General features: G+C 39.9%; 1 protein-coding gene across 3 annotated transcripts in view; it reads right to left on the reverse strand.

Moving 5' to 3' along the window:
- CCNK (cyclin K) overlaps positions 1-25,687 on the reverse strand; it is a 71,332-nt gene that overhangs the window by 43,553 nt on the left and 2,092 nt on the right. Inside the window, exons 2-3 of one of the 3 annotated variants that reach the window (XM_053697482.1) lie at positions 18,462-18,676; positions 18,078-18,159 (exon numbers count right to left, since the gene is read on the reverse strand). In XM_053697482.1, the coding sequence (XP_053553457.1) occupies positions 18,078-18,159; positions 18,462-18,658 (279 nt within the window). In that variant the 5' untranslated portion in view covers positions 18,659-18,676. Of the gene's footprint in view, positions 1-18,077; positions 18,160-18,461; positions 18,692-25,687 lie in introns of all 3 variants that reach the window. The other 2 variants (XM_053697483.1, XM_053697481.1) reach the window with 2 other exon arrangements.

Genomic DNA, 25,687 nt, shown 5'->3' on the forward strand with positions numbered 1-25,687 from the left:
CGCATTTAAAAAAGAAAAGTCATTTTTACCCTATACATACTAGATCCAAAGCTTTAGACATCTTTCAGAAAACCATTGAAGAAAAACTAATATCCTTACACAAGATAGAAATATCTAGAAAAGGCAAATATAATTTTACTATTCAAGAAAAGACAGCTTTAAAAAATAAAAATAAAAATAGCCGATGATGAAAATCTGATCATAAGACAATCAGATAAAAGGGGCAACGTAGTTGTTCTCAGAGGACTACATTGCCGAGGCCAAGAGGCAATTAGAAGACAAAGATGTATATAGTTAACTTCAGTGTAATCCCACTAAACAATATAAAAATGTGATGATAGGAATTAACCTTTATGCAAGACACAACATCATTAATGAGGCAGTTCAGGAAGCTCTTACTCCTCAATATCCAGTCACTCCTATTTTTCACTATTTCCCCCAATATCCTACATCACCTCCGGGTAGGCCCATCATTGCGGGTATTGATTCTTTAAATGAACCCCTCTCTGATTAGGTGATTCTATTCTGCAGCCATAGGTTAGAAATCTGTCTAGCTACATTAAAGACACAACAACATTATTAAAAAGAGACACTGAACTTTTTTTTTTCTTTCGCGATTCAGATAGAGCATGTAATTTTAAGCAACTTTTTAATTTACTCCTATTATCAAATGTTCTTCATTCTCTTGGTATCTTTATTTGAAATGCAAGAATGTAAGTTTAGATGCCGGCCCATTTTTTGGTGAACAACCTAGGTTGTTCTTGCCGATTGGTGGATAAATTCACCTATCAATAAACATGCTGTCCAGAGTACTGAACGAAAAATAGCTTAGATGCCTTCTTTTTCAAATAAAGATATTAAGAGAATGAATAAAAAATGATAATAGGAGTAAATTAGAAAGTTGCTTAAAATTGCCTGCTCTATCTGAATCATGAAAGAAAAAATTTGGGTTCAGGGTCCCTTTAAACAAATTGAAAAAGGTAAAATGGAAGTCTAGATATAAATTTCTCAGTTGATGTCACTGCCCTTTATACCTCTATACAACATGATATAGGTATGAAAGCAATAGAATTTATTTTATTGATTCACACAGGCCTAGATTTAGAGTTTGGCGTTAGACGTGAAAACCAGCGTTAGAGGCTCCTAACGCTGGTTTTAGGCTACCGCCGGTATTTGGAGTCACTCAAAATAGGGTCTAACGCTCACTTTCCAGCCGCGACTTTTCCATACCGCAGATCCCCTTACGTAAATTGCGTATCCTATCTTTTCAATGGGATTTTTCTAACTCCGGTATTTAGAGTCGTTTCTGAAGTGAGCGTTAGACATCTAATGACAAAACTCCAGCCGCAGGAAAAAAGTCAGTAGTTAAGAGCTTTCTGGGCTAACGCCGGTTTCTAAAGCTCTTAACTACTGTACTCTAAAGTACACTAACACCCATAATCTACCTATGTACCCCTAAACCGAGGTCCCCCCACAACGCCGACACTCTAAAAAAAATGTTTAACCCCTAATCTGCCGACCGCCACCTACGTTATCCTTATGTACCCCTAATCTGCTGCCCCTAACACCGCCGACCCCTGTATTATATTTATTAACCCCTAATCTGCCCCCTTCAACGTCGCCTCCACCTGCCTACACTTATTAACCCCTAATCTGCCGACCGCAAAGCGCCGCCACCTACGTTATCCTTATGTACCCCTAATCTGCTGCCCCTAACACCGCCGACCCCTGTTTTATATTTATTAACCCCTAATCTGCCCCCCACAACGTCGCCTCCACCTGCCTACACTTATTAACCCCTAATCTGCCGACCGGACCTGAGCGCTACTATAATAAAGTTATTAACCCCTAATCCGCCTCACTAACCCTATCATAAATAGTATTAACCCCTAATCTGCCCTCCCTAACATCGCCGACACCTAACTTCAATTATTAACCCCTAATCTGCCGACCGAATCTCGCCGCTATTCTAATAAATGTATTAACCCCTAAAGCTAAGTCTAACCCTAATACTAACACCCCCCCTAAGTTAAATATAATTTAAATCTAACGAAATTAATTAACTATTATTAAATAAATTATTCCAATTTAAAGCTAAATACTTACCTGTAAAATAAATCCTAATATAGCTACAATATAAATTATAATTATATTATAGCTATTTTAGGATTTATATTTATTTTACAGGTAACTTTGTATTTATTTTAACCAGGTACAAGAGCTATTAAATAGTTAAGAACTATTTAATAGCTAAAATAGTTAAAAACAGAATTTATGTTTACCTGATAAATTACTTTCTCCAACGGTGTGTCCGGTCCACGGCGTCATCCTTACTTGTGGGATATTCTCTTCCCCAACAGGAAATGGCAAAGAGCCCAGCAAAGCTGGTCACATGATCCCTCCTAGGCTCCGCCTACCCCAGTCATTCGACCGACGTTAAGGAGGAATATTTGCATAGGAGAAACCATATGGTACCGTGGTGACTGTAGTTAAAGAAAATAAATTATCAGACCTGATTAAAAAAACCAGGGCGGGCCGTGGACCGGACACACCGTTGGAGAAAGTAATTTATCAGGTAAACATAAATTCTGTTTTCTCCAACATAGGTGTGTCCGGTCCACGGCGTCATCCTTACTTGTGGGAACCAATACCAAAGCTTTAGGACACGGATGAAGGGAGGGAGCAAATCAGGTCACCTAAATGGAAGGCACCACGGCTTGCAAAACCTTTCTCCCAAAAATAGCCTCAGAAGAAGCAAAAGTATCAAACTTGTAAAATTTGGTAAAAGTGTGCAGTGAAGACCAAGTCGCTGCCCTACATATCTGATCAACAGAAGCCTCGTTCTTGAAGGCCCATGTGGAAGCCACAGCCCTAGTGGAATGAGCTGTGATTCTTTCGGGAGGCTGCCGTCCGGCAGTCTCGTAAGCCAATCTGATGATGCTTTTAATCCAAAAAGAGAGAGAGGTAGAAGTTGCTTTTTGACCTCTCCTTTTACCAGAATAAACAACAAACAAGGAAGATGTTTGTCTAAAATCCTTTGTAGCATCTAAATAGAATTTTAGAGCGCGAACAACATCCAAATTGTGCAACAAACGTTCCTTCTTTGAAACTGGTTTCGGACACAGAGAAGGTACGATAATCTCCTGGTTAATGTTTTTGTTAGAAACAACTTTTGGAAGAAAACCAGGTTTAGTACGTAAAACCACCTTATCTGCATGGAACACCAGATAAGGAGGAGAACACTGCAGAGCAGATAATTCTGAAACTCTTCTAGCAGAAGAAATTGCAACTAAAAACAAAACTTTCCAAGATAATAACTTAATATCAACGGAATGCAAGGGTTCAAACGGAACCCCCTGAAGAACTGAAAGAACTAAATTGAGACTCCAAGGAGGAGTCAAAGGTTTGTAAACAGGCTTAATTCTAACCAGAGCCTGAACAAAGGCTTGAACATCTGGCACAGCGGCCAGCTTTTTGTGAAGTAACACAGACAAGGCAGAAATCTGTCCCTTCAGGGAACTTGCAGATAATCCTTTTTCCAATCCTTCTTGAAGGAAGGATAGAATCCTAGGAATCTTAACCTTGTCCCAAGGGAATCCTTTAGATTCACACCAACAGATATATTTTTTCCAAATTTTGTGGTAAATCTTTCTAGTTACAGGCTTTCTGGCCTGAACAAGAGTATCGATAACAGAATCTGAGAATCCTCGCTTCGATAAGATCAAGCGTTCAATCTCCAAGCAGTCAGCTGGAGTGAAACCAGATTCGGATGTTCGAACGGACCCTGAACAAGAAGGTCTCGTCCCAAAGGTAGCTTCCAAGGAGGAGCCGATGACATATTCACCAGATCTGCGTACCAAGTCCTGCGTGGCCACGCAGGAGCTATCAAGATCACCGACGCCCTCTCCTGATTGATCCTGGCTACCAGCCTGGGGATGAGAGGAAACGGCGGGAACACATAAGCTAGTTTGAAGGTCCAAGGTGCTACTAGTGCATCCACTAGAGCCGCCTTGGGATCCCTGGATCTGGACCCGTAGCAAGGAACTTTGAAGTTCTGACGAGAGGCCATCAGATCCATGTCTGGAATGCCCCACAGCTGAGTGACTTGGGCAAAGATTTCCGGATGGAGTTCCCACTCCCCCGGATGCAATGTCTGACGACTCAGAAAATCCGCTTCCCAATTTTCCACTCCTGGGATGTGGATAGCAGACAGGTGGCAGGAGTGAGACTCCGCCCATAGAATGATTTTGGTCACTTCTTCCATCGCCAGGGAACTCCTTGTTCCCCCCTGATGGTTGATGTACGCAACAGTTGTCATGTTGTCTGATTGAAACCGTATGAACTTGGCCCTCGCAAGCTGAGGCCAAGCCTTGAGAGCATTGAATATCGCTCTCAGTTCCAGAATATTTATCGGTAGAAGAGATTCTTCCCGAGACCAAAGACCCTGAGCTTTCAGGGATCCCCAGACCGCGCCCCAGCCCATCAGACTGGCGTCGGTCGTGACAATGACCCACTCTGGTCTGCGGAATGTCATCCCTCGTGACAGGTTGTCCAGGGACAGCCACCAACGGAGTGAGTCTCTGGTCCTCTGATTTACTTGTATCTTCGGAGACAAGTCTGTATAGTCCCCATTCCACTGACTGAGCATGCACAGTTGTAATGGTCTTAGATGAATGCGTGCAAAAGGAACTATGTCCATTGCCGCTACCATCAACCCGATCACTTCCATGCACTGAGCTATGGAAGGAAGAGGAACGGAATGGAGTATCCGACAAGAGTCTAGAAGTTTTGTTTTTCTGGCCTCTGTCAGAAAAATCCTCATTTCTAAGGAGTCTATTATTGTTCCCAAGAAGGGAACCCTTGTTGACGGAGATAGAGAACTCTTTTCCACGTTCACTTTCCATCCGTGAGATCTGAGAAAGGCCAGGACAATGTCCGTGTGAGCCTTTGCTTGAGGAAGGGACGACGCTTGAATCAGAATGTCGTCCAAGTAAGGTACTACAGCAATGCCCCTTGGTCTTAGCACAGCTAGAAGGGACCCTAGTACCTTTGTGAAAATCCTTGGAGCAGTGGCTAATCCGAAAGGAAGCGCCACAAACTGGTAATGTTTGTCCAGGAATGCAAACCTCAGGAACCGATGATGTTCCTTGTGGATAGGAATATGTAGATACGCATCCTTTAAATCCACCGTGGTCATGAATTGACCTTCCTGGATGGAAGGAAGAATAGTTTGAATGGTTTCCATCTTGAACGATGGAACCTTGAGAAACTTGTTTAAGATCTTGAGATCTAAGATTGGTCTGAACGTTCCCTCTTTTTTGGGAACTATAAACAGATTGGAGTAGAACCCCATCCCTTGTTCTCTTAATGGAACGGGATGAATCACTCCCATTTTTAACAGGTCTTCTACACAATGTAAGAATGCCTGTCTTTTTATGTGGTCTGAAGACAACTGAGACCTGTGGAACCTCCCCCTTGGGGGAAGTCCCTTGAATTCCAGAAGATAACCTTGGGAGACTATTTCTAGCGCCCAAGGATCCAGAACATCTCTTGCCCAAGCCTGAGCGAAGAGAGAGAGTCTGCCCCCCACCAGATCCGGTCCCGGATCGGGGGCCAACATTTCATGCTGTCTTGGTAGCAGTGGCAGGTTTCTTGGCCTGCTTTCCCTTGTTCCAGCCTTGCATTGGTCTCCAAGCTGGCTTGGCTTGAGAAGTATTACCCTCTTGCTTAGAGGACGTAGCACTTTGGGCTGGTCCGTTTCTACGAAAGGGACGAAAATTAGGTTTATTTTTTGCCTTGAAAGGCCGATCCTGAGGAAGGGCGTGGCCCTTACCCCCAGTGATATCCGAGATAATCTCTTTCAAGTCAGGGCCAAACAGCGTTTTCCCCTTGAAAGGAATGTTAAGTAGCTTGTTCTTGGAAGACGCATCAGCCGACCAAGATTTCAACCAAAGCGCTCTGCGCGCCACAATAGCAAACCCAGAATTCTTAGCCGCTAACCTAGCCAATTGCAAAGTGGCGTCTAGGGTGAAAGAATTAGCCAATTTGAGAGCATTGATTCTGTCCATAATCTCCTCATAAGGAGGAGAATCACTGTCGACCGCCTTTATCAGCTCATCGAACCAGAAACATGCGGCTGTAGCGACAGGGACAATGCATGAAATTGGTTGTAGAAGGTAACCCTGCTGAACAAACATCTTTTTAAGCAAACCTTCTAATTTTTTATCCATAGGATCTTTGAAAGCACAACTATCCTCTATGGGTATAGTGGTGCGTTTGTTTAAAGTGGAAACCGCTCCCTCGACCTTGGGGACTGTCTGCCATAAGTCCTTTCTGGGGTCGACCATAGGAAACAATTTTTTAAATATGGGGGGAGGGACGAAAGGAATACCGGGCCTTTCCCATTCTTTATTAACAATGTCCGCCACCCGCTTGGGTATAGGAAAAGCTTCTGGGAGCCCCGGCACCTCTAGGAACTTGTCCATTTTACATAGTTTCTCTGGGATGACCAACTTGTCACAATCATCCAGAGTGGATAATACCTCCTTAAGCAGAATGCGGAGATGTTCCAACTTAAATTTAAATGCAATCACATCAGGTTCAGCTTGTTGAGAAATGTTCCCTGAATCAGTAATTTCTCCCTCAGACAAAACCTCCCTGGCCCCATCAGACTGAGTTAGGGGCCCTTCAGAAATATTAATATCAGCGTCGTCATGCTCTTCAGTATCTAAAACAGAGCAGTCGCGCTTACGCTGATAAGTGTTCATTTTGGCTAAAATGTTTTTGACAGAATTATCCATTACAGCCGTTAATTGTTGCATAGTAAGGAGTATTGGCGCGCTAGATGTACTAGGGGCCTCCTGAGTGGGCAAGACTCGTGTAGACGAAGGAGGGAATGATGCAGTACCATGCTTACTCCCCTCACTTGAGGAATCATCTTGGGCATCATTGTCATTGTCACATAAATCACATTTATTTAAATGAATAGGAATTCTGGCTTCCCCACATTCAGAACACAGTCTATCTGGTAGTTCAGACATGTTAAACAGGCATAAACTTGATAACAAGTACAAAAAACGTTTTAAAATAAAACCGTTACTGTCACTTTAAATTTTAAACTGAACACACTTTATTACTGCAAATGCGAAAAAACATGAAGGAATTGTTCAAAATTTACCAAATTTTCACCACAGTGTCTTAAAGCCTTAAAAGTATTGCACACCAAATTTGGAAGCTTTAACCCTTAAAATAACGGAACCGGAGCCGTTTTGAACTTTAACCCCTTTACAGTCCCTGGTATCTGCTTTGCTGAGACCCAACCAAGCCCCAAGGGGAATACGATACCAAATGACGCCTTCAGAAAGTCTTTTCTAAGTATCAGAGCTCCTCTCACATGCGACTGCATGCCATGCCTCTCAAAAACAAGTGCGCAACACCGGCGCGAAAATGAGGCTCTGCCTATGCTTTGGGAAAGCCCCTAAAGAATAAGGTGTCTAAAACAGTGCCTGCCGATATTATTATATCAAAATACCCAGATAAAATGATTCCTCAAGGCTAAATATGTGTTAATAATCAATCGATTTAGCCCAAAAAAAAAAAAGTCTACAGTCTTAATAAGCCCTTTTTGAAGCCCTTATTTACAATCGTAATAAACATGGCTTACCGGATCCCAGAGGGAAAATGACAGCTTCCAGCATTACATCGTCTTGTTAGAATGTGTCATACCTCAAGCAGCAAGAGACTGCTCACTGTTCCCCCAACTGAAGTTAATTGCTCTCAACAGTCCTGTGTGGAACAGCCATGGATTTTAGTGACGGTTGCTAAAATCATTTTCCTCATACAAACAGAAATCTTCATCTCTTTTCTGTTTCTGAGTAAATAGTACATACCAGCACTATTTCAAAATAACAAACTCTTGATTGAATAATAAAAACTACAGTTAAACACTAAAAAACTCTAAGCCATCTCCGTGGAGATGTTGCCTGTACAACGGCAAAGAGAATGACTGGGGTAGGCGGAGCCTAGGAGGGATCATGTGACCAGCTTTGCTGGGCTCTTTGCCATTTCCTGTTGGGGAAGAGAATATCCCACAAGTAAGGATGACGCCGTGGACCGGACACACCTATGTTGGAGAAATAATTACAAATTTACCTGTAAAAGAAATCCTAACCTAAGTTACAAATAAACCTAACACTAGACTATCAATAAATTAATTAAATAAACTACCTACAATTAACCTAACACTACACTATCAATAAATTAATTAAATACAATTGCTACAAATAAATACAATTAAATAAACTAGCTAAAGTACAAAAAAATAAAAAAGAACTAAGTTACAAAAAAATAAAAAAATATTTACAAACATAAGAAAAATATTACAACAATTTTAAACTAATTACACCTACTCTAAGCCCCCTAATAAAATAACAAAGCCCCCCAAAATAAAAAAATGCCCTACCCTATTCTAAATTACTAAAGTTCAAAGCTCTTTTACCTTACCAGCCCTGAACAGGGCCCTTTGCGGGGCATGCCCCAAGAAATTCAGCTCTTTTGCCTGTAAAAAAAAAAACAAAAAAAAAAAACATACAATACCCCCCCCCCAACATTACAACCCACCACCCACATACCCCTAATCTAACCCAAACCCCACTTAAATAAACGTAACACTAAGCCCCTGAAGATCATTCTACCTTGTCTTCACCATACCAGGTTCACCGATCGGTCCAGAAGAGCTCCTCCGATGTCCTGATCCAAGCCCAAGCGGGGGGCTGAAGAGGTCCATGATCCGGCTGAAGTCTTCATCCAAGCGGGCCAGAAGAGGTCTTCCATCCGATTGAAGTCTTCATCCAAGCGGCATCCATCCGGAGCGAAGCGGCAGCATCCTGAAGACCTCCACCGCGGAACATCCATCCTGGCCGACGACTGAACGACGAATGACGGTTCCTTTAAATGACGTCATCCAAGATGGCGTCCCTCGAATTCCGATTGGCTGATAGGATTCTATCAACCAATCGGAATTAAGGTAGGAATATTCTGATTGGCTGATGGAATCAGCCAATCAGAATCAAGTTCAATCCGATTGGCTGATCCGATCAGCCAATCAGATTGAGCTCGCATTCTATTGGCTGTTCCGATCAGCCAATAGAATGCAAGCTCAATCTGATTGGCTGATTGGATCAGCCAATCGGATTGAACTTGATTCTGATTGGCTGATTCCATCAGCCAATCAGAATATTCCTACCTTAATTCCGATTGGTTGATAGAATCCTATCAGCCAATCGGAATTCGAGGGACGCCATCTTGGATGACGTCATTTAAAGGAACCGTCATTCGTCGTTCAGGATGGATGTTCCGCGATGGAGGTCTTCAGGATGCTGCCGCTTCGCTCCGGATGGATGCCGCTTGGATGAAGACTTCAATCGGATGGAAGACCTCTTCTGGCCCGCTTGGATGAAGACTTCAGCCGGATCATGGACCTCTTCAGCCCCCCGCTTGGGCTTGGATCAGGACATCGGAGGAGCTCTTCTGGATGGATCGGTGTGATACCCGGTGAGGTGAAGACAAGGTAGGATGGTCTTCAGGGGCTTAGTGTTAGGTTTATTTAAGGGGGGTTTGGGTTAGATTAGGGGTATGTGGGTGGTGGGTTGTAATGTTGGGCGGGGGGTATTGTATGTTTTTTTTTTACAGGCAAAAGAGCTGAACTTCTTGGGGCATGCCCCGCAAAGGGCCCTGTTCAGGGCTGGTAAGGTAAAAGAGCTTTTAACTTTAGTAATTTAGAATAGGGTAGGGCATTTTTTATTTTGGGGGGCTTTGAGTAGGTGTAATTAGTTTAAAATTGTTGTAATATTTTTCTTATGTTTGTAGATATTTTTTTATTTTTTGTAACTTAGTTCTTTTTTATTTTTTGTACTTTAGCAAGTTTATTTATTTGTATTTAATTAATTTATTGATAGTGTAGTGTTAGTTTTAATTGTAACTTAGGTTAGGATTTATTTTACAGGTAAATTTGTAATTATTTTAACTATTTTAGCTATTAAATAGTTCTTAACTATTTAATAGCTATTGTACCTGGTTAAAATAAATACAAAGTTACCTGTAAAATAAATATTAATCCTAAAATAGCTACAATATAATTATAATTTATATTGTAGCTATATTAGGATTTATTTTACAGGTAAGTATTTAGCTTTAAATTGGAATAATTTATTTAATAATAGTTAATTAATTTCGTTAGATTTAAATTATATTTAACTTAGGGGGGTGTTAGGGTTAGACTTAGCTTTAGGGGTTAATACATTTATTAGAGTAGTGGTGAGGTCCGGTCGGCAGATTAGGGGTTAATAATTGAAGTTAGGTGTCGGCGATGTTAGGGATTGCAGATTAGGGGTTAATACCATTTATGATAGGGTTAGTGAGGCGGATTAGGGGTTAATAACTATTATAGTAGCGCTCAAGTCCGGTCGGCAGATTAGGGGTTAATAAGTGTAGGCAGGTGGAGGCGACGTTGTGGGGGGCAGATTAGGGGTTAATAAATATAATATAGGGGTCGGCGGTGTTAGGGGCAGCAGATTAGCAGCAGATTAGGGGTACATAGGGATAACGTAAGTAGCGGCGGTTTACGGAGCGGCAGATTAGGGGTTAATAATAATATGCAGGGGTTAATAATAATATGCAGGGGTCAGCGATAGCGGGGGCGGCAGATTAGGGGTTAATAAGTGTAAGGTTAGGGGTGTTTAGACTCGGGGTACATGTTAGAGTGTTAGGTGCAGACGTAGGAAGTGTTTCCCCATAGCAAACAATGGGGCTACGTTAGGAGCTGAACGCGGCTTTTTTGCAGGTGTTAGGTTTTTTTTCAGCTCAAACAGCCCCATTGTTTCCTATGGGGGAATCGTGCACGAGCACGTTTTTGAGGCTGGCCGCGTCCGTAAGCAACTCTGGTATCGAGAGTTGAAGCTGCGTTAAAAATGCTCTACGATCCTTTTTTGGAGCCTGTCGCAGCCTTTATGTGGACTCTTGATACCAGTTATTTTTATGGTGCGGCCAGAAAAAAGCCGGCGTTTTTCGGGTCGTTACCGACAAAACTCCAAATCTAGGCCACAGTGATTTTGAGCCAGCAACCAAAATATTCTTGTTGAGATCCATAGAATGTCTTCTCACTCATAATTTTTTTATGTTTCAGAATGATTGCTGTCTCCAGAGACGTGGGACAGCTATGGGGGCTAAATTTGCCCCCTCCTATGCCAACCTTTTCATGGGTTGGTGGGAGCTGTCCCACGTCTATGGGGATGGCAACCCATTTAGAAACAAGATAGTTCAGTTGCATAGCTATATAGATTTGTTTTTCATCTTTGATGGAAGTGAGGAAGAAATGAACAATTTCTGTGAAAAGATGCTCAACAGCAAGGTAGAGATGTGGCATACAGCAGGGGAATGCACACCCAACAGACAAATAGCACCTCACTGGGTTGCATACCCCCCCCCCCCCCCCAAAATTGTTGTCTCTGAACTCAACATGCAACTAAATATTTTAATCAATGCTCTTCCTCCATCTAGTGGTTGCTTTTAGCACACATTTGTAAAATGGCTGTTTTACTTTCACTTTCTACAAACATGTTCTGCTTGTGATATCAATAGCAGCCGATCAATCTATGTCTAAAAGAAGAGCCCATGATTAAGGGGCATGGTTCCCCGAAACGTCGTGGCTGTTTGACTCTGCACTCTCTCTAATAAAGTATTGAAACTTTGGCATGTTGGAGAGCTTCATTTCACTTTATTCTACTATTGTTGGGGAGTTTTGTAGTGACTCCTTGAAGCTCTAACCTGTGAGTATCGCTGCTGGATGAATTGCACAATTTAAAAGCAGAGCCCATGCAGGAGAGTGGAAAGGGAAAGCCACTTACTTATATTTCCCCCTAGGGACGTCTGCAGTCTGAAATTTAGGGTATGTAATCATTATGGAACCTCCCACACAATCTCCTGCTCTCTGAGAAACGGCGCAAATACATAGCAGATGCAGTTAACCCCACAGCTGCAAAAAGGATAAAACTGCAGTCCCCTCTGCTAGCTAGCTAGCTGCTGGGTTAACTGCATCTACAACGTATTTGATATCAACAAGGCACAGCATTTCTGAAAGAGCAGCCCCCCCCCACCCCTACTGCTATATGCCTGTATTGGATGGCTAGACAGAAGCAGGTGTGTGTGTGTGTAATGTATGTATATATATATATATATATATATATATATATATATATATATATATATATATATATATATATATAGACATACACACACTTGACAAGGTTAAATACATTCAGGAAGCTGAAAGACAAATTTTTGACACAGCAGTATATCAAACTCTTTCGAGGGATCCCACCCCGACCTTCAAATTGCAGTTGTTGGATCTTTTAGATGATGGTTTGCAGGAGGGTCTCATAGACCAGGATACTTTCGAATACCTGAATGTTAAGACACCGTCTATCCCAATTTTTCATCACCTCCCCAAGGTGCATAAATCCTTGGAGGAGGTGAGGGGAAGGCCCATTGTTTCGGGTATTGGGTCTTTATTCGAGAGAATCTCTTCTTGGGTTGAGTCCCTCCTGCAACCCCTAGTACTGCAATTACCCTCTTATCTGAGGGACACCACCCATCTATTGAACAGCCTGGAACAGGTTTCTTGGGATATAGACTGTTCGTGGATCACGGTGGATGTGGTGGGTCTTTATTCGTGTATTCCACACGAATTCGGCCTAGAATCTATCAAGTCTTCTCTCAATATGTACAGTAACTGATGATAACTTAAAGGCATATATACTAAGAGTGCTACAATTTCTCCTAAGACACAATTATTTTAAATTTGAAGACCAGTTTTTTCTCCAAAGACGTGGGACCGCGATGGATGCCAAATTTGCCCCAGCATATGCGAATCTTTTCATGGGCTGGTGGGAAAGGTCCCACGTCTTTGGAGAACTTAACACATTTAGAAGCAAGATTAAATCTTACAAGAGGTACATAGATGACTTGCTCTTTGTGTGGACTGGGTCTAAGGATGAGGCAGCGGCATTTCACACATATTTAAATTCAAATAGTGTGAATTTGCAATTCACGTTTTCTTGGGAGAAACTGTCAGTACCATACTTGGATGTCGTTCTAACTGGCGACGTTATTAACCAAAAAGTGATAACATCTTTATACAGGAAGCCTATTACATCTAACACAATTTTGCACGCTAGATCCAGTCATCCGAAGCATACCGGGTTTGGGGTGGCAAAAGGACAGATGATAAGATTGAAGAGGAATTGCTCCCTGGATTCAGATTTCCAGAAGGAAGCAAATATCCTCAGGACACAATTACTGGAAAGAGGTTATCATCCAAAAACTGTAAACAGGGCATATGTGGAAGTTAATAGAATGGAGCGATCCAGTATGCTCCAAAAGAAAAGTATAAACCACAATAATACTTTTGATTCAAACAAACCTATCTTCACCACTACTTTCAGCCCGCAGTTCAGAGAAATATGTGATATTATCGCTAAACACTTCTCAGTGCTAACGGGTGATGAAGGTCTAAAGTGTATTGTAGAGGAAGGCTGCAATTTTGTCCCTAAAAGAGGATGAACAATAGGCAATATCCTAGCCCCGAGTATGCTTAGGAAATCAAGCACGAGTGGGAGCAGCTGGCTTCTGGTAAAAGGACACTATAAATGTCACTTTACGGCCTGTATAGCGTGTAGCCACACAAATGTGACTAATCGCTTTCAGTCTAAAGTCACACAAAGAGTTTTTCTTCTATCTAACTGTACAAATTGTAGAACCACGTATGTTATATACGTAGCAGAGTGCACAGAGTGCAACAAACAGTATGTGGGCTGCACGACCCGCGAAGTGAGATTTAGGATCAGAGAGCATCTAAATAACATTGAAAAGGATATAGATGTCTCTGATCTGGTCCATCACTTCATTACGGTTCACAATAAAGCAGTAAAAACATTTAAATGGCAAGTGATAGAACAGATAAGAAATTCTCCACGAGGGGGAAACAGAACTGCCAAACTCTTACACAGGGAGGCATTCTGGATCTTCACTCTGCGGACAAGACGTCCACAGGGTTTTAATGCTACGGGAGATATAATCAATCATTGGCAATTCTGAATAAGAGTGCTATAAAGTCACTATTCCTAATTTTTATCTCCACTTAATAATGGGGTTTGTCCATAGGTCTAAGTAGATGACATTGTATATAATACAGATTCCTATCCTTCTAACACATCATAGTTTAGGGTTTCCTTAGTAACACATTGTAGTACGTGAACTCTAGGATATATAGTATAAGATTGCCCAATATGATACCAAAGGTTGATACCATGAGGATTTAAATTGGGCTCATACAGAATTATTAGGGTTTTTTGTGGATGACTATTTTCCCATGTTTAAACTGATGATGTCAATATTAGGATAGAAAGGAACAAAATGCAATTATTTTGAAGGGTTTTTATATTTTCTATTGCTTGAGTTATACATCATTAATATTAATTTTGTTCTCTTCAGCGTAAATAGTAATTAATCCAATAAGCATTATTTGTATTTGATAGATATGTTTCTTTAAACAATGGACAGACTGTAAATATATAGTTTAATTAAGTTACTTATGTTCTTTTGGTGTATGCACTTTTTGATATGTCCGCAATAGTTTATATTTACAGACACAGCTGATGACCCTTGTTAGTAATTTATTGGCTATTTAAGGGTTAAGGCCGGATGTAGCCGCATGGTCTATGATTAAGGCATTTTTCAAGCCGAAACGCGTAAGACCGGCTACGGCTTAATCTGGAGGACTCAACATTTCTTTTTATGGATGTGGTGTGGTTTTTCTTTGTACCTGGAGATATATTAAAGAAGTTTTTGATTTCAAGACGGCTCGCTGGACTGTTTCTTTTTTATGAGAGATATATATATATATATATATATATATATATATATATATATATATATATATATATATATATATATATATATATATATATATATATATATATATATATATATATATATATATATATATATATATATATATATATATATATATATATATACACATACATACACACACACACACACATACATATATATACACATACATACATACATACATACACGTGTGTATGTGTTAAGCTTTATCTGATGATTTTTTCCCCCCCCCGAGTTACATTTAAAAAAAAAAAATGTGTACACATACAAGTAATAAAAGGAGCAAATGATATCTTTTCTTTAAGTACCAAGAAGTAACTACTGCTAATTTCATTTAAACTAGGTTTGTTGTTTGTATTTTAATGCTCTCAGCCTGTAATGAACAATGAGAAATATGTACTTTAAAAGGGACATAATACTCATATGCTAAACTTGAAACTGATGCAGTATAACTGTACAAAGCAGACAGGAAAATATAACCTGAGCATCTCTATGTAAAAAAGGAAGATATTTTACCTCACAATTTCCTCAGCTCAGCAGAGTAAGTGCTATGTAAAAATTTACTCAGCTACTGAAGAAATGAACAGCAGCCAATCACAGCATCAACAGTGCTGAGGTCATCTACTCTCTTACTGTGATCTCATGAGATTTGACTTCACTCTCATGAGATTTCATAGTAAACGTCTTTAAACTGAAAAGGGAAATAATATGAGCGCACGAAAGTCCGCTCCTTCCGCTGTCCCGGGACAGGCATACTGATTTGCTGCTTAGAAGTCCTTTATAATGGGATGTGGCTACTGAGGAATCTTTGAGGTAAAATATAATTTTATTTTTTTTTACATTGAGTTGTGCAAGTGATATTTTCTAGTCAGCTTTTTACAGCGATGCTGCATCACTTTCAAGTGTTTCAACATTTGGGTATCATGGCCCTTTAAGATTCTGTACAGTTTAATGCATTTTTATTGAGAAATGTATATTTAAGTTATTTTAAAAAACAAATCGCTATTAAAAACAGCAATTGTGATATGTTATGGCCAAAAATGCGATATTAATTTTTTCCCATATTGCCGAGTATATATATATATAAAAAAAAAATCAGAGCGCACTCCTATGGGAATCCTTACTTTATTAGTGAACGTTTTCGGACATTAAAAAAAAATCTGTGTATAAAATATCACTTACCCTCCACCAAGCTATAAAGCGTTTCAACATAGGGTGACAGACCTTAAATATACGATTATTGATCGTATACCCCCTATGACTAGAGCGGGCGACTGGAATAGACTACTCCTCCAAAGGGAGGCAAAATGGACTTATCACCTTGAAACCCTAATTCCTAAGGGACTTAATACTCATTTCAATTGGCAGGCATTTTTTTATAAATTGCCTTTGCCCCCCTGTCAACTGTTTTGATTTCCACTTTTGAGAGTCATCCTACATCCATTTTTCCACTTTTGAGAGTCACCTTTCATTTAGTTGAGAGGCACATTCCATTTATTCCTTGGAATTTTCCTTGTAACTTTTTAGCTTCCGTTACACATCTTAACTTTATCCTATTAATGTACTAGCTCCGCTAATTGGGCACTGTATTTGGCCATGCCACTTGCTATACAAAATGTTTTATTATTTTTTGTTTATTATTTTGTTATTTGGTCCAAGCTGTAGTCAACTTGCGGACGCTCTCTTTTTGATGTTTATGTTGCTATGGCAACTGAGAGACGTCTTTCGTTGGTTCATTATTTCTTGTGATCAAATGACATATGCCGATTTTTTCAGCATGATTTTTGTGTGTTAGCCCTATCCATATGCTATTGCTGTTAATATTACTGTTTTTTCATCACTATATACATATAATGCTCTGATGAGTGTTTTTATTTCACATAGCCTTCCGCTCTCATTACTGGAGGTAATTTATCCAATCGCCTTTGTTCCTCTGACCTATGTTTGTCTATTAGGTTGCTATGGCAACCACTAAGGTACGTTTGGTTGCGGGATATGTGGTCTAATTACACTCCTCTAATACGTTTTATTGATAGACCTTTTGTTTGCCCATACATTCTGTTTTGAAATAGATATATTTTTTATATAGTCTTTATTTCTCTTTTTTAATTCTCTGACAGCTGTGACGTCACTGTGATGGGCGTGTCTACCCGGGAGAACATGACGTCCAGTTGCTGCATGGTCTTTATAGCTTGGTGGAGGGTAAGCGATATTGTATACACGCTTTTTTGTCTGAGGACGGACTTTTTTAAAGGTCCGAAAACGTTCACTAATAAAGTAAGGTACTTTAAAAGGAATCCCATAGAAGTGTGCTCTGATTTTCTTTGCCCTTTTTTATATTGCTCTGCTGCACCCTGGGCTGCTGACTACGGATGTCTGGAGTGGGAGTGTGTGAGTGAGAGAGAGTCTGTGTGTGTGTGTGTGCGCGAGTGAGTGAGAGAGTCCAGCACTCACAAGCTCTCAGCTAAGATTAAAAGCAAAAACGTAAGGTTTAGTTACCACATCTGGCCAAATGGGACAAGGCCAGGTACCACGTCAAGGTCCCTTCCAAAACCTGGGACCCTAAAACAGCCACACAATGCAAGCTCTCAATCTAACAAACTGGGAACAAGTGAAGGGTGCACAGGCTTATGTAATCACCCCAAAGATATACAAAACATAGAAGGTGGCTGCACTCTCAAACCAGACCGGGTACACATCCTATAACCCTGCAACATGCTCAGCCCTGGGTGCTCACTGGCACAGGAAGCTGTGCTGTCCCCAGAGTCACAGGCAGTTAACCCCAGACAGGTCTGGGTGCAAGAACCATAGAGTAAATTATAAAACAAATCAGTACAGCACACAGATAAAGTCCATCACTCACTTACAAGCTATCAGCTAAGATTAAAAGCAAAAATGGAAGCGTGTTTTGCCACACAGCTAGACTGTAGAAGTAATGCCCCTCTATTTTAACTTTTACACTTGGAAACATATAACATGTTTCAAAGCTGCTCTTTTAAAAACGATAACATCGAATTCAATGTTCCTTTATAAAAAAGGGGCCCCTTGTATGGCCCCTGGGTCATGCTGACACTTTATGCCCAATGGTAATACAAATTTTAAATACTTACATATCTAGGAAATTGCTTGAAGGAATGAAACATGTAGAATCGATGGAAATAGATGATTCCTGTGGCTAATGTGTCATAATGTCTGGACCATGTGTTAAGGAATATTAAAGTCATCAGAAAACCCATTGGTTACCAGAGAGTACCAAGGTGTATTGCCGTTAAAAGAAATGCAGCTGTGGAACTGATAGTGCACTGTATATCCAGAGTATATGTAAATATACTTATCTACCAGTACAGGAAGTCACACACACAATATATAACGTCCATACATTTCCACACTACTGGGCACTAAACAGCAATTTGATAAAAATATTACCAGAAAATAAATTCTGCCATTTTCAGTGCTGCTTAGAAAACATAAAGGGTAAGTTACTAGAAGGATACAATCCCAGCCGAGTCCCAACATCAAATATGAATCTGGCACCTTCACGGCGGTATCGCGCTTCAGTTGCAGGGTCAAGCCCTTCCTGCTGTGAAGGAGTATGAGCTAAATCCTTCTTATCCCAATACCAGCACGGCTTTACATGGTCCAAGTTACCGGAGAGCACAGAAGGGCTGGCGTTTTCTTTGTTCTCCTTCATAACGATTTGTTGTTTCTGCTAATGGAATGTATTCTAGAAAAAGAAGAAAAACACCTACATAAATACATTACTTGTTTGTAAGGTTAGTAATGCCAACCCATTAGCTTTAAAGGGACATTGAACCCAACATTTTTCTTTCATGATTCAGATAGATCATAAAATTGTAAACAATTTTCCAATGTACTTGTTCTATGATCTAATTTGGTTCATTCTTGAAATAGGCTTTGATTATAGAGCAGCAATGCACTACAGGGAATTAGCAGAAAGCCAATAGCAAGATGCATATACTGTATGTACAGAAACCAAGTTTACCTAGATATACTTTTCAACAATGAATACAAAGAAAACAAAAATTAGATAACCGAAATAAATTGGAAAATTACTTAAAATGTGAATCATGAAAGAAAAAAAAAAAAAAGGTGTTTTATGTCCCTTTAACATGGCAAGTAAACAACATGTTAAATTCCACATAACTAACATCCCCATTTAAATGACTAAGCACAACAGAATTTGGTGGTCCCTAGTTACAAATACAGAAACACACAAATCTTGCTTCTGCATAAAGAGAAGGAAATGGTCTATATACCCCAAATGCCTCATATACATAATGTACACTCTCCTCCTGTAATCTATATCAAGTCTCTTACTGTATCTCTGTGATCACTAGTATGTATTATACATTGTGCACCTCTTGTCCATGTACTCAGATTAACAGCATAAGGATGACAAATGTTATTTACAAAAAATGATTGATGACATAAAAGCTATAAATAATATTCTCTCTGCTGCATCCTAATTTCTATACTTTTGTTTTAAAGTATTTTTTTTATTACAACAATACTAGGTATCCCACAACTTAACACCTTAATGACCGCAGCACTTTTCCATTTTCTGTCCGTTTGGGACCAAGGCTATTTTTACATTTCTGCGGTGTTTGTGTTTAGCTGTAATTTTCCTCTTACTCATTTACTGTACCCACACATATTATATACCGTTTTTCTCGCCATTAAATGGACTTTCTAAAGATACCATTATTTTCATCATATCTTATAATTTACTATAAAAATTTTTATAAAATATGAGGAAAAAATTGAAAAAAAACACACTTTTTTAACTTTGACCCTCAAAATCTCCTACACTTCAACAACTACCAAAAAACTCCCATGCTAAATAGTTTCTAAATTTTGTCCTGAGTTTAGAAATACTCAATGTTTACATGTTCTTTGCTTTTTTTGCAAGTTATAGGGCAATAAGTACAAGTAGCACTTTGCTATTTCCAAAAAATTTTTAAAAAAATTAGCGATAGTTACATTGGAACACTGATATCTGTCAGGAATCCCTGATTAACCCTTCACATATATATATTTTTTAAAAGAACACAACCTAAGGTATTAAACATGGAGTATTTTGACTCTTTCCATGCAACTATTTTACCACCAATCTATGCCAAAGTTTGAAAAAAAAAAAAAAAAAAATGGTGATTTTTTGACAAAATAGCAATTCAAGAATACATTTACTGAGAACGTTAAGGGTTACTGCCAAATAACACCCCAATATGTCTTCAGCAGCATCTCCTGAGTACAGTGATACCACCCATGTATAGGTCTGTTGGGTTCTCTGGGGGCTAAAAGGCCTTATTTTTAGGGGGCGCATTCCAGTTTTTTAATTTGGAATTTTCACATCTGTCGTCATGCACCCATGTCCTATTTGGGACATTTCTGAAGCCGGACAATGCAAATTACCCCCATCAAACCATATATTTTTAAAAAGTAGACACCCTAGGGTATTTCAAATGCTGGTATTTTAACACTTTGCATGCACTAATTCAACCACCAGTCTTTGTCAAACTTTTGGGTAGTCATTTTGGTGTGTTATTTTTCACACGCATTGTACTTTAGGCATGGATTCTCAGTTCCTGTTATATGTTACTGAGCAAAAACACCTCAATATGTGTTCAACAACAACTTCTGAGTACAGTGATACCCCCCATGTATAGGTGTGTCGGGTTCTCTGGGGGCTAAAAGGCCTTAATTTTAGGGGGCGCATTCCAGTTTTTCAACTTGGAATTTTCATATCTGTCATCATGCACCCATGTCCTATTTGGGACATTTCTGAAGCCGGCCAATGTAAATTACCCCCATCAAACCATATATTTTTGAAAAGTAGACATCCTAGGGTATTTCAAATGCTGGTATTTTAACACTTTCCATGCACTAATTCAACCACTAGTCTTTGTCAAACTTTTAGGTAGTCATTTTTTTGCATTATTTTTCACACACATTGTACTTTAGGCATATATTCTCAGTCCCTGTTATGTGTTACTGCCAAAAAAACCCTCAATATGTATTCAACAACATCTCCTGAGTACAGTGATACCCCCCATGTATAGGTGTGTCGGGTTCTCTGGGGGCTAAAAGGCCTTAATTTTAGGGGGCGCATTCCAGTTTTTCAACTTGGAATTTTCACATCTGTCATCATGCACCCATGTCCTATTTGGGACATTTCTGAAGCCGGCCAATGTAAATTACCCCCATCAAACCATATATTTTTGAAAAGTAGACACCCTAGGGTATTTCAAATGCTGGTATTTTAACACTTTCCATGCACTAATTCAACCACTAGTCTTTGTCAAACTTTTAGGTAGTCATTTTTTTGCATTATTTTTCACACACATTGTACTTTAGGCATATATTCTCAGTCCCTGTTATGTGTTACTGCCAAAAAAAACCTCAATATGTATTCAACAACATCTCCTGAGTACAGTGATACCCCCCATGTATAGGTGCGTCGGGTTCTCTGGGGGCTAAAAGGCCTTAATTTTAGGGGGCGCATTCCAGTTTTTCAACTTGGAATTTTCACATCTGTCATCATGCACCCATGTCCTATTTGGGACATTTCTGAAGCCGGCCAATGTAAATTACCCCCATCAAACCATATATTTTTGAAAAGTAGACACCCTAGGGTATTTCAAATGCTGGTATTTTAACACTTTCCATGCACTAATTCAACCACTAGTCTTTGTCAAACTTTTAGGTAGTCATTTTTTTGCATTATTTTTCACACACATTGTACTTTAGGCATATATTCTCAGTCCCTGTTATGTGTTACTGCCAAAAAAAACCTCAATATGTATTCAACAACATCTCCTGAGTACAGTGATACCACCCATGTATAGGTGTGTTGGGTTCTCTGGGGGCTAAAAGGCCTTATTTTTAGGGGGCGCATTCCAGTTTTTCAACTTGGAATTTTCACATCCCATGCACCCATGTCCTATGTAGGACATTTCTGAAGCCGGCCAATGTAATTTACCCCCATCAAACCATATATTTTTGAAAAGTAGACACCCTAGGGTATTTCAAATGCTGGTATTTTAACACTTTCCATGCACTAATTCTTTGTCAAACTATTAGGCAGTCATTTTTTGTGTGTTATTTTTCACACACATTGTACTTTAGACATGAATTCTCAGCTCCTGTTATGTGTTACTGCCAAAGAAGACCCCAATATGTGTTCACCAACATCTCCTGAGTACAGTGATACCACCTATGCATACGTTTCTTGGCTTGTTCGGGGGGTGTAATGCCAAATGTCCAACATGCGTTTGTGATTTTTTTTTTCACATTTAACATATTTTCTTTGCCTATTGTCTTTTTGGGGGTATTTTAACATACCCCAATTTATTTGTTTCCATGAATGTGCATATTTTTGAAATGTTGACACCCCAAGGTATTGTATATGGTGTGCTTTGATGCATTTGAAGTAACTGTTTTAGCTAAAAAAATTGGAGAAAGTGTATGGTGGCATTTTTTCAATTTTCATTTTTACACACACATTGCTTTTTGACTATGATTTAGGAGAGACTGTTGTAAGTTAGTGCAAAAAAATACTTCAGGTTGTTTTCTGCTAGGCACCCTGAGTACACCTATGCCCCCCATGCATAGGTTTGCCAGGATTTTGGGAAGGTTAAGTTACAATTTTATGACTTGTGATTTTAGTTATTAAGTGAGAGTATTTCTTCTGATAGGCCTATCTTTAGTTTGGGGCCTATTGTAAACCCCACTTTTATTTATTGCCATGAATGTGCATATTTTTGAAATGTTGACACCCCAAGGTATTGTATATGGTGTGCTTTGATGCATTTGAAGTAACTGTTTTAGCTAAAAAAATTGGAGAAAGTGTATGGTGGCATTTTTTCAATTTTCATTTTTACACACACATTGCTTTTTGACTATGATTTAGGAGAGACTGTTGTAAGTTAGTGCAAAAAAATACTTCAGGTTGTTTTCTGCTAGGCACCCTGAGTACACCTATGCCCCCCATGCATAGGTTTGCCAGGATTTTGGGAAGGTTATGTTACAATTTTATGACTTGTGATTTTAGTTATTAAGTGAGAGTATTTCTTCTGATAGGCCTATCTTTAGTTTGGGGCCTATTGTAAACCCCACTTTTATTTATTGCCATGAATGTGCATATTTTTGAAATGTTGACACCCCAAGGTATTGTATATGGTGTGCTTTGATGCATTTGAAGTAACTGTTTTAGCTAAAAAAATTGGAGAAAGTGTATGGTGGCATTTTTTCAATTTTCATTTTTACACACACATTGCTTTTTGACTATGATTTAGGAGAGACTGTTGTAAGTTAGTGCAAAAAAAATACTACAGGTTGTTTTCTGCTAGGCACCCTGAGTACACCTATGTCCCCATGCATAGGTTTGACAGGGGTTTTTGTAAAAAAAAAAAAAAAAAAGAACAGCCCCATTTTAGAAAAAAAAATATATTAGTGAAATGTAAAAATCTGGCATATTAAAAGTAAAAAAATAACAAAAAATTTAACAGTAAACATAACAAAAAAAAAATAACAGCAAATTTATTTATTTTTTAAAAATTGACCATTGTATGGTACCGCTTGAAGCAGTCCCCAATGCAGAGTCCAGGCTGTCCAGGGCAATCAGGACAGTGATATACAGTGTCCCTTCTCTGCCCCCTCTTGGTACAGACTCTGCATTTTTTTTGTGGTCTCTGCTTTGCGGCAGTAGGGGGGATTTTAAAAATAAAATGAGTAGCCCCAACTCTGCTCTCTCCCATCACCGCCCGGGGAGCAGGTGCATCATGGTACAAAATCCCCGAAATGATCTGGAGCTGAAATTGTAAAAAAGTCAGTTTCATTCCGGGGTTTGCTTTTTTGAACAACAAAAAAGCGTTGTGGGTTGCAATCTGCATTAGGTAAATTGCAACCTTTTTGTACCAGGCCCTTGTCTTCCGCATAATTAGGTAGGGCTGCAGCAGCTGATCTGCCAGATCAACCCCACCCATATGCCGGTTATAAGATTTGATGCACACTGGCTTCCTTATGATCTCAGCTCTGCCACGTACAGAGACCGCCACCGTCCTCTCTGTGTGGATGGTGGTAAGAAGGTATACATCCTTCTTGTCTCTGTACTTCAGTGCCAACAGCTCCTCTTGGCGCAGAGCAGAGGTCTCCCCCCTTCGTAGCCGGGTGCGTACAAGTTGTCCTGGGAAACCTTTGCGGTTCTTTTTAATAGTACCGCAAGCTACTGTATCAAAGCAATACAGTAGCTTGAACAAAAGGACACTTGTATAAAAATTGTCTAAGTACAAGTGATACCCTTTGTTCATTAGGGGTAATATCATGTCCCAGACAATCTTGCCAGTGGTTCCCATATGTTCTGGGCAACCTGGAGGGTCAAGGTGGCTATCCTTTCCCTCATACACCCGGAAGGCCTGAGTATACCCAGTCTCGCTCTCACAGAGCTTATACACCTTTACCCCATACCTGGAGCGCTTGGAAGGAATATACTGCTTGAATCCCAGCCTTCCCTTATACTTCATCAGGGATTCATCAACGCATATATTCCTTCCAGGTGTATAAGCCTCTGCAAACCTGGCAGAAAAGTGGGTAATCAGGGGGCGGATTTTATACAGCCTGTCAAATTGGGGATGCTCCCTAGGGGGGCACAGGCTGTTGTCGCTGAAGTGCATGAAATGAAGAATCATTTCATATCTCTGCCTCGACATACTCTGGGAGAAAATGGGGGTAGAGCAGATGGGGCTACTGCTCCAGTAGGAGCGAACGGAGGGTTTCTTTATGATGCCCATCAGCATAGTCAATGCCCAGAATTTTTTAAATTCTGGCACATTGATGGGGGCCCATTGCTGCTTTGCCAAATATGTTTCAGGCTTTGCAGCACGGTACTGATGGGCATATAAATTAGTTTGGGCGACAATGTTCCCCAATACATCATCACCCAGAAACACCTCCAGAAACTGTTGGGGGCTAAAACCTGCCACATCTATATTTATGCCAGCATTTGCTGTGAAGGGTGGGATATCTGGCCTCTGGAGATGAGGCGTTACCCACTCTTCAGCGGCAATGGCAGCAACACGCCTCCTTCTAGCAGGGGGGCTGGCAGGGGGGCTGGCAGGGGGGCTAGCAGCCACAGATACATCACTATCAGTTGAGACTGCATCTAATGATGTATCTGAGCATATGGCAGGGTCAAAATTGGGGTCTGAGTCAGACATAGAGGCATCTGACTCTGACGCAAGGATGGCATACGCCTCCTCAACACTATATCTTTTCTGTGACATTTTTGTATCTGTCACAGAAAACCAAAATTAATTAATTAACTAAATGGCCTTTGGGTTTTTTTTAAAAAAAGTACAGCTATGCTAATGCCAGTGATTTATAGCGATCACTGGCAAGCTAGGGGTTAAATACTCTTTAAATTAAATTAACTAAATGGCCTTTGGGTTTTTTTAAAAAAAAGTACAGCTATGCTAATGCCAGTGATTTATAGCGATCACTGGCAAGCTAGGGGTTAAATACTCTTTAAATCAAATTAAATTAGCTAAATGGCTCTGAAAGGAGCGTTTAGGTTTTTAAAAAATTACAACAACAAAAATTAACCCCTAAAAAAATGCACAGACAGCAAAAATGTAGAGCTATGCTAATGCCAGTGATTTATAGCGATCACTGGCAAGCTAGGGGTTAAATACTCTTTAAATTA

This window comes from Bombina bombina, chromosome 1 (assembly GCF_027579735.1).
Source record: "Bombina bombina isolate aBomBom1 chromosome 1, aBomBom1.pri, whole genome shotgun sequence".
Classification (NCBI taxonomy): domain Eukaryota; kingdom Metazoa; phylum Chordata; class Amphibia; order Anura; family Bombinatoridae; genus Bombina; species Bombina bombina.